General features: G+C 58.6%; 1 protein-coding gene across 1 annotated transcript; it reads right to left on the bottom strand.

The window, feature by feature from the left end:
* CEL (carboxyl ester lipase) lies at positions 361 to 9,685 on the bottom strand. The gene is made up of 11 exons (XM_005687291.3): positions 9,604 to 9,685; positions 7,494 to 7,644; positions 7,294 to 7,416; positions 6,888 to 7,085; positions 6,215 to 6,345; positions 5,954 to 6,061; positions 5,735 to 5,852; positions 3,149 to 3,335; positions 2,454 to 2,657; positions 1,052 to 1,249; positions 361 to 761 (listed from the first exon to the last, which is right to left on the bottom strand). The coding sequence occupies exons 1-11, from the start codon at positions 9,667 to 9,669 to the stop codon at positions 446 to 448; spliced, it is 1,800 nt and encodes a 599-aa protein (XP_005687348.3). The 5' UTR covers positions 9,670 to 9,685; the 3' UTR covers positions 361 to 445.

Below are 11,001 nucleotides of genomic sequence, written 5' to 3'. Positions count from 1 at the left end.
TCCCCACGCCCCAGAGGACCTGGGCGTGGCTGGGCTCCCGGGGTCCAGAGGTGGCCGCCCCCTGCAGAACCCAGTTTTTCTCTTGGCTGCGGCCCTGCCCACCCTCAGTAGCAGAGCCCAGCATCTGGGAGCCGAGGGCCTTTCATGGGAGCGGTCCACACCTGAGTCCCAGTCCTAGCCTGACACTTCACTGCTATGGACCTGTTTCCTCCTCTTTAAAGAGGATGGTCCTGTTGGCTTCCTGGGCTTGAGGGCTGACGGATGGAGGGAAACACCTTGGGCTGGGCGCCTGGGGCTCGTGATAACTGAAGACCCCTTTTTCCACCAGCTGGGTCTTGGGAGCAAAAAGAGACCCCAGAGAGAGATGGTTGAGGCTTTATTCAGGAGGCACTTGGGAGGGAAGGTGGGTCCTGGGGTCTCCTGTGGCCCCTGGAGGCCAAGGACATTAGAAGCCAATGACGACAGGCATCTGAGCCACCTCAGAGTCACCCGCAGAGGGTTCAGTGGTGGCCTCAGAGCTGTCCGCGGGGGGCACGGGGCTGGCCTCAGAGCTGTCCGCGGGGGGCACCGAGCTGGCCCCCTCGCCGGTCACCGTGGGCAGTGCCTGGTAGGTCTGGGTCCAGAACTGCAGGTAGTTGGTCCTCAGGTGCAGCTTCATAGAGTTGCTATCCATCTGCTTGTTGATTTCCAGGTAGTTACCGTCTTCTAGGGTGTAGGGATCCCAGTTTGTGGGCACTGTCGAGTGGCCCGTGTTAGGGTCCCTGCAGAGTGAGAAAAAAGGCTGGGTGGCTAGGTGGGGTCAGGGGGCTCACAGGAGGCTGGAGACCCCCATCCCCTGCTCACCTGAGCAGTCTTCCACCCTCTGCCCCTTAGGCACTTCCACATCTCCCAGGCACTGGTTGGGCACATGAACATCCTAGGGCCCAGCCGGGAGCCCTTGGCCTCACACGGAGTGCTCAGGCTCAGGGAGGGTAAGTGTTTAAGGGAACAGGGACTGAACCCCCAGCCTGCAGGGTGATGTGGACAGAGGCCGTCCCCACCCCTGTCTTACCCAGTTCTGGCAAAGTTGGTCCAGTAGGCAATCATGGCCTTGGAGACAGTCCTGTCTTGGGCCCGGTAGCCCAGGGGGGTGGCGAAGGGCTTCCCAAAGACATACTGGAGGTCATCGGCATGGTCAGCCCCCATCCACTTGGGGTAAAGGGGCATCCGAGACGGTTGGGAGAACAGGTAGGTGTAGGTGTTGGCACTCCTGAGGAGGGAGGGATGACCGCCCAGGTTGGCAGGATGCCCACCTGGGGCTGCCCACTCCAGAGATGGGCCCCAGGGGAAGGCCATGGGGGAGTAGGGAAGGGTCTGGGCAATTCCCACAAGACTCAGGAAGGGGAATTCCCTGGCAGCCCAGTGGTTGGGAATCAGTGCTTTCACTACAAAGGGCACAGGTTCAATACCTGGTTGGGGAACTGAATCCCACAAACTATGCAGCAAGTTCAAAATAAATACATTAAAATAAAAAAAAGACTCAGGAAGGATCTGGATCTCTTCACCCAGGAGAAGGAAAACTGTGGCCAAATTTTTGACTTCATGGATTCTACAATTTCAAGTGCATTTACGCTTGGCCTCCACCAATGGTATAGAGGCATCTTCATAATTCAGTATCAAGAGACATTGTTTTTCTCTGCACATGAATCTGTATTCTTGATTTGATGGGACAAGGTAGTATGCATCCTCAGTTATTTCCTTTTGGCCTCGACTGACAGGAAGCTCCAACCAAATTTATTGCCGAATTTTCATCCTAGATTTCTGCGTGTGTGCTCAGTCACGTCTGACTCTGTGACCCCACGGACTCCTCTGTCCATGGGGATTCTGCAGGCAAGAATGCTGGAGAGGGTTGCCATTCTCTCCTCCCGGGGATCTTCCCGACCCAGGGATGGAACCTGTGTCTCCTGTATTGGCAGGGAGATTCTTTACCACTCTGCCACCTGGGTTCTAGGTGAAATTTTATCTTCCTACGTTTTAAGCATCCCTTGCTTATTTTTCATTTTCATTGGCTATTATCACATGGAAGGTTTGAAATTGGCTGCAGGCTTGTTCTGAAAGTTGTCAAATTTGAAACCCACTGCAGAGAATATCACCCAGTGGTGCCGCCTTCCAGACAGCTTGCGGATAGAAGGCCAACTCAAGGACTTTCTGACGGGGAGGGCCGAGGGGTGTGGGAGAGGGTGCAGGCCTGGCCTGGGCCGGGAGTCACAGGAGGGTTCAGTAAAGCCCCCGAGCTGAGGCTGGGAGGACGGGCCCTCTCAAGGCCCATCAGGCCTGGCAGACAGCGCAGACACAGGTGGGAACTGAGCCTGGCTTTCCCGGGCCTCCTGGACTCCTGGGAGCTGCCTGCCTCAAGGCCTCACTGGGAAGGTGTTTGGGATCCCTGGTGGGCCACCCCCGCCCGCCCTCCTCACTTGGCATGGCTCTTGTGCTGGGCCACAGCGATCTTCGTGGGGATCAGGAAGAGGATATCAGTTTCCAGGTCCACCATGGTCTTCTTCCTGGTCTCCTGGGATGAGTCCTGGGCCCAGGGCTCGGTGTACACCTCGTACGTGGCATTGGCACCTCTGAGCCCCTTGGTCACAGTGAGCCCGCTGACCAGCTTATAGAAGTCTTCCCTGCAGACACCAAAACGGGCACTGGACCCTCCACCCCCTGCCCACGGGAGGGTATCTGCCGCCCTGTGACTGCAAGATCAAACCAGTCAGGAAATCAACCCTGAATATTCACTGGAAGGACTGATGCTGAAGCTGAAGCTCCAGTACTTTGGCCACCTAAGGTGAAGAGCCGACTCACTGGCAAAGACCCTGATGCTGGGAAAGATCGAGAGCAGGAGGAGAAGGCAGCGACAGAGGATGAGATGATTGGATGGCATCACCGACACGATGGACATGCGTTTGAGCAAGCTCTGGGAGATGGTGAAGGACAGGGAAGCCTGGCGCGCAGCAGTCCATGGGGTTGCAAAGAGTCAGACGTGGCCGAGCAACCGAGCACCAGTAACACCGATGCAACAGACGGTCACGGACGACCCCTCACCGCCGTCATGGCGCCGACTTCCTCATTCGGCTGATGCCACCCCCTCCGCACCCCCTCCACTTCCCCAGCTTACTCCGTGACGTCCCGTTTGTTGCTGTTGATGGCTGGCACATCCAGCCCGACGAAGAGGTGGCCGTCCATGTCGTTGGTGCCGGCTATGTAGTCGATGTCCGCAGCGTTGGCGTACAGGTTGACGGGGTCATCAGGGATGAAGTCTCCATCGATGACGGGGACAAAGGACAGATAGTGCAGCTTGGGGTCTGGGGGCGAACAGCAGCATGTTCTCAAACCTTCTGGTACCCACCGGCGCCTCCCCCAGACCTCCGGGGCAGGAGCTGACTCCATCCTGAGGCCACCAAGGAGCTGCACCTCCTTTGATGGAGAGAGAGGTTCCTCGGCTTCAGCATTATTGACCTTCTGACCCCTTCATTCTATGTCGTGGGAGCGCCATCCTGCACAGTGTATAGTGTTAGCAGCCTCCCTGACCTCAACCCACTAGACTCCAGTGGTGCCCTGTCCCCGACTGCAACCACTAGAACCGCCTGCAACCACTAGAACCGCCTGCAGGCTCTGCCACGCATTCCCTGGGCGCAAAATCACCCAGGACGACAAGAACTGGTCCAGGTGCCAGACCTGCTCCCTCTCTGCAACCTGATGCCCTCTCCCTATTCTCTCTCTCTCTTTTTGTTTTTTGGTCCCTGTTCTCTTGCTCTCTTAAATCAAGGAGGAAAGTCTAGAAATCCTGGAGGGGACCGTTGGAGAAAGAGGTGCCCCCTCTCTGTTGGGGGGCACTGGAACCCACCTCTGTGGCGGATTCCAGTGTGTCAGCCAGAAATGGTGTGAGACCCCTGAACTGGCCCCAAAGGACCATATGCCCTGCCCCCATTAGGCCTGTCCCGTTTCCCCTCCAATTCAGCTCAAAACAAAACACAGTCACATTTCTGCAAATCCGTGACTGTTGCTACCAAGACACCAACATCCAAGTGCTCAAATCTCTTATATAAAATGGTGCACTATTTGCATACAACCTACCGACATCTCCCCATATACATATGCGTGTGTGGCTCCTCTGTCCCTGGGATTCACCAGGCAGGAATACTGGAGTGGGTTGCTATTTCCTTCTCCAGGGGACCTTCCCAACCCAGGGATTGAACCTGTCTCCTGCATTGGCACACAGATTCTTTACCAGTAAGCTACCTGGGAAACCCCCATCCTCCCATATACTTTAAATCATTTCTAGATGACTTTTAATACCTAGTGCAAAATAAATGCTATGTAAATAATTGTAAATGCTATACAAACATTATGTAAATAGTTACAGGGCATTCTAGCATAGTGATGGAGAAGGGTATGGCACCCCACCCCAGTACTCTTGCCTGGGAAATCCCATGGACGGCGGAGCCTGGAAGGCTGCAGTCCATGGGTTCACTGAATGTCGGGCATGACTAAGTGACTTCACTTTCACTTTTCATTTTCCTGCATTGGAGAAGGAAATGGCAACCCACTCCAGTGTTCTTGCCTGGAGAATCCCAGGGATGGGGGAGCCTGGTGGGCTGCCGTCTATGGGGTCGCACAGAGTTGGACAGGACTGAAGTGACTTAGCAGCTTAGCAGCTAGGGTAGTGAAAGTGAAAGTCTCTCAGTTGTGTACGACTCTGCGTGTCTGACCCTTTGCAACCCCATGGACTATACAGTCCATGGAATTCTCCAGGCCAGAATACTGGAGTGGGTAGCCGTTCCCTTCTCTAGCAGATCTGCCCAACCCAGGGATCGAACCCAAGGCTCCCACATCACGGGCAGATTCTTTACCAGCTGAGCCACCAGGGAAGCCCAAGAATGCTGGAGTGGGTAGTCTATCCCTCCTCCATCAGGTCTTCCTGACCCAGGAATCGAAGCAGGATCTCCTGCATTGCAGGCGGATTCTTTACTGAGCTATCAGGGAAGCCCTGCAGTGGGGTGGGGGGTGGGCAGGGCGTTTCGGGGAGGGCAAATTTTGCTTTTTGGAACTTCCTGGAATTTTTTTTTAATGTTTTCAATCTGCAGTTGCTCGACTCCCCAGATGCGGAACTCTCAGATATGAAGTTGGTCTGCGTCTTGGGCCAAGATGTTTACGTAGCACTTATGATTTACTTCACATTAGCTCCAGATGCAAACGATGGCGTTTGCATTGCACTTTGCCTTAGAAGGAGTGAGAGAGAATGATAGCTTCCTGCGTTGATGAAACTGACACCTGCAGGATTCTGCCAGTGGGCCCCTGGCCTTCCTGGGATACAGAGTAGCAGAGCTAGAAGGGGAACGCTGCTGCAGGTGTTCAGGAGATGTTTGCTGAACTCGTGAGCGGAGGAAAGAATGAATGCGTATCTATGTGCAGAGGCTTTCTTGATCTGGGGTCCATAAATCTGCTGAAAATCATGTACGAATGGTCGCCTAAGTGTGCGTGGTTGGGGATGGGGCCAAACTGTTCTCCAAGGGGTCATGACCCACCGAAGACAAGAGGAAAGACCCCTCCCCCACTTCCAGCTGTGGCCACAGAGGGCTGCCAGGGCAGGGCTGGCAACGAGCTGCCCGGGGATGCCAGCGAGCTGGCGACAGAGCCAGGATGAGATCCAGCGCCCAGTGGGGAGCCCCCGGGTCCCCAGCCCCCAGCAGCCCCTACTCACATTCCGTGCTTCCCAGGGGCAGCTTATAGGCCAGCGTCAGGGCACGGGGGTCGGTGATCTTCAGACACCCAGCCATCTTGCTGGTGTCGTCCACGGGGCATCCCACCTTCTCTGCAATCTGGGGGTTGGGGACAGAGAGGCAGTGCTCAGGGTGTCAGACACAGGGTCCAGAAGAGAGTGAAAAGGAGGGAGGCCCCGCCCCCTAGAGCCCCCCCTTACCCTTTTAGCCCAGAAAAGGGGATTCTCCTGGATGGCCCATGGGCACAGACCCACGCCACTCTGGCTGATGGCTCGCTTGATGAGGCCCTTGTTGTAGGGAGAGAGGGTCTGCAATACAGAGGTCCAGTCACCCCCTGCGCCCGCCTGTCTGCAGGGCTCAGCCAGGGACACCCCCACGGCGGCGCCTGTCAGCCTTGCTTCTCCCCATCACCATTGACTGCCTCCCACTCCTCTGAGCAACCCCTTTAGGGGCCCCCAGACCTGCAGAGAGACACTGGCACCTCCGGCCGACTCCCCAAAGAGGGTGATGTTGTTGGGGTCTCCTCCGAAGGCCTCAATGTTCCTCTTCACCCAGGCAATGGCCATGTGCTGATCCCAAAGGCCATAGTTACCTGTGGGCGGGGTGAGGGGGCTTCCTCAGGGGGCTTGGCCCACATTAGGCACACAGTCCATGTGAGTGGGATGAGATTGTCCCTGACAGCGTGGAGACCCTGTCCAGCCCCAGGGTGGTGCGTGGTGTGTCCCCGGGAGGCTGGGTGGGCGGGTGCTGGGGGAGGGGCATCTCAGGCTGGGGGAAGGGGAGCTGGAGGCCCTGGGCTCAGCTCTCTCCTGGCCAGAGTCCCTCCTGTCTGTCCAGGGACTTCTGTGTCCTTCCCCGCCCCGCCCCGAGGTGCCGCCTGGGTGTGCCAGCTCCTGTGTCTCTCAGTGGCTCCCACCCCCACGTCTTTTGGGGTCTGGCCAGCTGGCCGGCAGCCTCTTCTCTTTCGCTTCAGCTGCCAAGCGGCTCCTGTGTCTCACGGTCCAGCTCCAGCCCCCCTCATTTAGCAGATGGGAGGCTGGGCCCTTTCGGGGGGGCTGTAGGCAGCTATCTGGGGATGAGGGACGCTCAGGGGCCCGGCACACTGGCTCCCCCCGCCTGGTGCCCCCGGCAGACCTGGCAGGTTGGAGTCCCCAGTGCTGAGAAAGCCCAGGGGCCCAACGCGGTAGTTGAAAGTGACCACGATGACGTTGCCCCGCGTGGCGATCTCCTCCCCGTCGTAGAGGTAGTTGCTGAGAAAGTTGGCCCCCTGGCTGGACCCCATGAGGAAGGCACCTCCGTAGATCCAGATCATGACGGGCAGGTCGTGGGAGACTGAGGGGGAGGGGAGCAGGCTCCGTGATGCCAGATACACCCCTCCGACACGCCCACACCCCTCCCATGTCCTGCCCATCCCCCCCACCCCATCCGATCTGTGCTGATGTCAGGAAGTTCAGCTCTGGAGCCCCCAGACACAACCCAGGGGCCGGAGCCAGGCCTCTGGCTGTTTGGGGAGCTGGAGGGCGTAGGGGGGAAAACAGACCTTCCTTCCCGCCCTGGGGGACCCAGATGTTGAGGTAGAGGCAGTCCTCATTTCCGTAGGTGCTGTCCTGGGTGAGCGTGGCCTGCAGGCACCGTTTCTTGAAGCTTTTGGCCTTCAGGATCCCTGTGGGCGGCCGGAAGAGCTGGCGTGAGGGTGGGCCCCCCAGCCTCGGGACCTGGCCCATCCTCACCTGCTCCCACCTTGCCAGCCGGGGTGTCGCTCGGGCTTCTCCAGGGCCTTGGGGGCGGCGGCGAAGGGGATGCCCTTGAAGATGTCGACAGAGTCTCCAAAGAGGCTCAGCTTCTTGTTGACGCCCTCCACGAAGCCACCTTCGGTGTACACGGAGCCCAGCTGGGCAGGGAGGGGAGAGTTCAGGGGGGCTCTGGCTGGTGGGCCCCTGGAGGAGGAGAGCCCCCCTGCAGGCTCCGGGTTCCCAGAGGTTCCCCCGAGACAGCTCCAAGGAAGGGCCCACCTGCATCTGGGACTGAGACCCCTGCCACTTGCTCATATCACTGGAGGAGCCGGTTCAATCCCCATCCCACCCCACCTGTACCCCCAGGGTGTCCTGCTCCCTGAATCTCAGAGGGGGCTGGTTCAAGCCATGTGTCTGCACTCAGGGAAGCATTCCAAGAAGGCTGGGACAGGTGGGGTGGAGGTTTGGCTTCTCATCATGGCTGCCCGTGACCTTGAGCCTCAGTTTACCTGCCTGTAAGATGGGTGACAACACTATCCCCCTCGTGACCTGTTGGCTTGCCCAGCTGCTGGCAGTGGTTGGCGCCTGAGGGATGCCGAATTGTTCACGCCCAGCAGTGAGCTTCCTGATCAGCAGGCCCTTCTTCCTCCTCCCCTCATCTCCCCCTTGACTGAGTCCCCTCAAATCCTCACAACCCCTGTGCTCCAAGCCAGGACAGACCCCTGCTCACCCAAGGTTGCCAGAACTCCCACTGAGCTGGCGCCAGCTGGGCCCTTCTCTCCCAGAGCTTTGCCCCGCTGATCTGGGGGGAAAGCAGGTCCGGGCTTTCTGGATCTCTCCTGAGCTAGGTTCCAGGGGGGTTAGAGTGGGCCAGCCCCACATCCCAGGCCTGCCCAGATCCCAGCTGCCTTCTGATCTAACTCTGGGCTGGGAGGGGCCCCCTGCCTCGCTGGGACAGGGGGATCAAAGTTCCAGGCCGGGCTGGAACTTCAGAGGAAGAAGCCGGGAGCCAGCCCGGCCAGATGCCCTGGGAGCTGGGCCCCTGTCTCTCCCATCCCTCCACGCTCCAGGTGTTTCTTCCTGAACAGCCTCCCTGGCTGCTGGGAGAGGGCACTGGGGGGCTCGGGGTTGACAGCTTTGTGTGACTGAGACCGGCCTGAAGGCCCCTCATGGTGGACAGGGCGTGGGGCCCCTGGCCATGGTGGCAGTGTGGGGAGGGGTGTCGCTGGCTGCTGGAACAGCACAGAGGAAACCCGGGCCCCCACAGCCCCCAGGAAAGAAGCCCCCAGAAGAAGGAGAGTGGCAAAGGGCACCCAGGACCAGGCCTGAAGCTCTGGGCAGCAGGGGTCTGAAGAGCAGGCTGAGGGGTGGAAGGACCAGCCTGGGGGGCGCTTGGGCCCTCGACCAGAGCCCTGCCGGAGCACCCACACCATCTGCATGTGGCTATTGGCTCCGTTCTGGAAATGTCTCCCTGCCTGGGTGCTCATACCCGCAAGAGGTCAGTGAGGGTGGGCAGGGTTGGCTGCCCCAGGAGGGTTGGCTGGACCTCCTGACTTGTGTCTGGGCAGAGAAGCTGTAGCAAGCAGGTGCTGGAGGAGCAGGAGATGGAGGTTACCCCAGGAACTGGACTCCAGTGTTGGACTAACGTGGATTCCAGATTCCTGCTCAGCTACAGTGGCTGTGTGATGTTGGGCAAATCGCTCGTCTGTTCTGGGGCCCCGTCACCCGTTCTGGGAAAGGGGGACCACACTGATGTCTCTAGAGAGACAACAGAGCCAGAGGGGGGTTGTGGGTCAGGTGGTTGACTCAGCAAGGTTGACCAGTTACACTTGAATTTCAAATAAACAATGATATGTATATTTTTAAGTGTATATCCTAATCATTGGGTGAAACATACACCAAAATTGACTCGTGGTTTATGTGAAATTCCCGTTGAATTAGATACTCTGTATTTGGCAGCCTGAGGCGTCCATGCTGTTAACAATGGTGGTCGGGTTCTGCCAGTGACTCTCTGTCTTCCCCCTGCTGGTCCCTGTCCCCAGGTTCCAGGTCTGGCTTAGCAAAGGTGAGAGGGGGCTCCCTCCCATGGCTGACCCCTCAGCTGGTCTCTCGCTTACCTTCACCCCACTCGCGACTGCCAAGCAGCAGGCGAGGCCCAAGACGGCTAGCTCCCAGCGCCCCATGGTGTGCGGCTGCCTCTGTGACACCTGCCCTCGGGGCCTGCAAGTATTTATGGGGCTGGAGCCAGCCCAGAGCCACCTGCGGAGGGACCCTTCCCCTCCTCTTGGCATTGATCCTTCCTCCAGGCTGGCCGCACTCCAAGTGGCGTACCTGCGGCCAGGGGACAGCTGCTGTTTCCAGCGGGGCTCGGGCTGGGCCAAGGTCACACGCACACACGTGCGGGCATGGTCCGTCTTTCCCAGGGTCCGCTGCTCCCGCGTGACCTGGTCCTCACGGGGCATCTGTGCAGGTGACTGCCTACCTGGGAGCCCAGGCAGATGGCAGGGCAGTGGGGAGGGCAGGGGCTCAAGGACTGGGGCTTGGCTGGGTGCACAGTGCCGACAAAGGACTTGCTTTTGCCCTCAGGGAAATGGGCTCCCTGTGACCCCATACCCTGACTGCAGTTCAGCAGAGGCCGTTTACAGGGTCTGGGCCTGTGACTTCTGGGACAGAGCTGGCCATGGGCTACCGGGCGACTAGTGTGGCCCCCGGCTGGTACCCAGGGTGCGCTGGGTGTCTGTACGGTGTAAAGTGGGGGTGAGGGCTGAAGCAGCGCCAGGTCGTCACCGGGCAGCACAGTGGGAGGTGGGGACGAGACTCCAGTCCAACCTGGAGGCTTTCCCCAAGGAAAAGGAAGGGCCGGGCTTTCCAGCCACACAGATGACCCAAGCAAAGACCCCAGGTCCACCAGCTGTGGCCAGGACCCAGAGACCTGCAGAAACACAGTTGGTCCATCTGCCTGTCCGCCTATCATTTCCAGCACCCAGATCTTTCGTGATGCAGAGTGGAGAGAAGCTGGAGAAATGTGGGAGGGCTGCAGGTGGGAGCCAGGAGTTAGGATGCCGGGAAGAGGAACGGTGCAGGCTGGGCTGGGCCGCAGAGGTTTGAAGGATGCCGGCAGTGACAGAAGATGAGCTTGTTGGCTCACACCTTTGCCCAGCCCCTCCAGTTCTAAGAATCTGCTCTAAAGGAAGTGACTCTGATTATGGAGGAGGGGAAGCCTCCTGTGCTTGAAGTTCAGTGGCAGTAAAAACCAAGGAAGGCGGGGGCACCCGAGAGCAAACGGTGGCCTGGGTCTAAGACAGGAAGTGAGGTGGAGGAGCCTGGACCATCACGGTGCCCAGAAGCAAGAAGGCTGGGAAGACCAGATGGTATGTCAGAGGACACAGCAGCCAGCCTGGGGTGTTCTCAGGCCAGAGATGAGATGAGCTGGGCAGCAAAAAGCAAGACTGCGATTGATTGAAACAAATTATCGCCAAGCTAAACAGGTCCTTCTGGTCATCACTAGGGCCAGA

Source organism: Capra hircus, chromosome 11, assembly GCF_001704415.2.
Source record: "Capra hircus breed San Clemente chromosome 11, ASM170441v1, whole genome shotgun sequence".
In the NCBI taxonomy this organism is placed as follows: domain Eukaryota; kingdom Metazoa; phylum Chordata; class Mammalia; order Artiodactyla; family Bovidae; genus Capra; species Capra hircus.
Note: the sequence above shows the minus strand (reverse complement) of the source record. Positions and strands in the feature narration are given on the sequence as shown.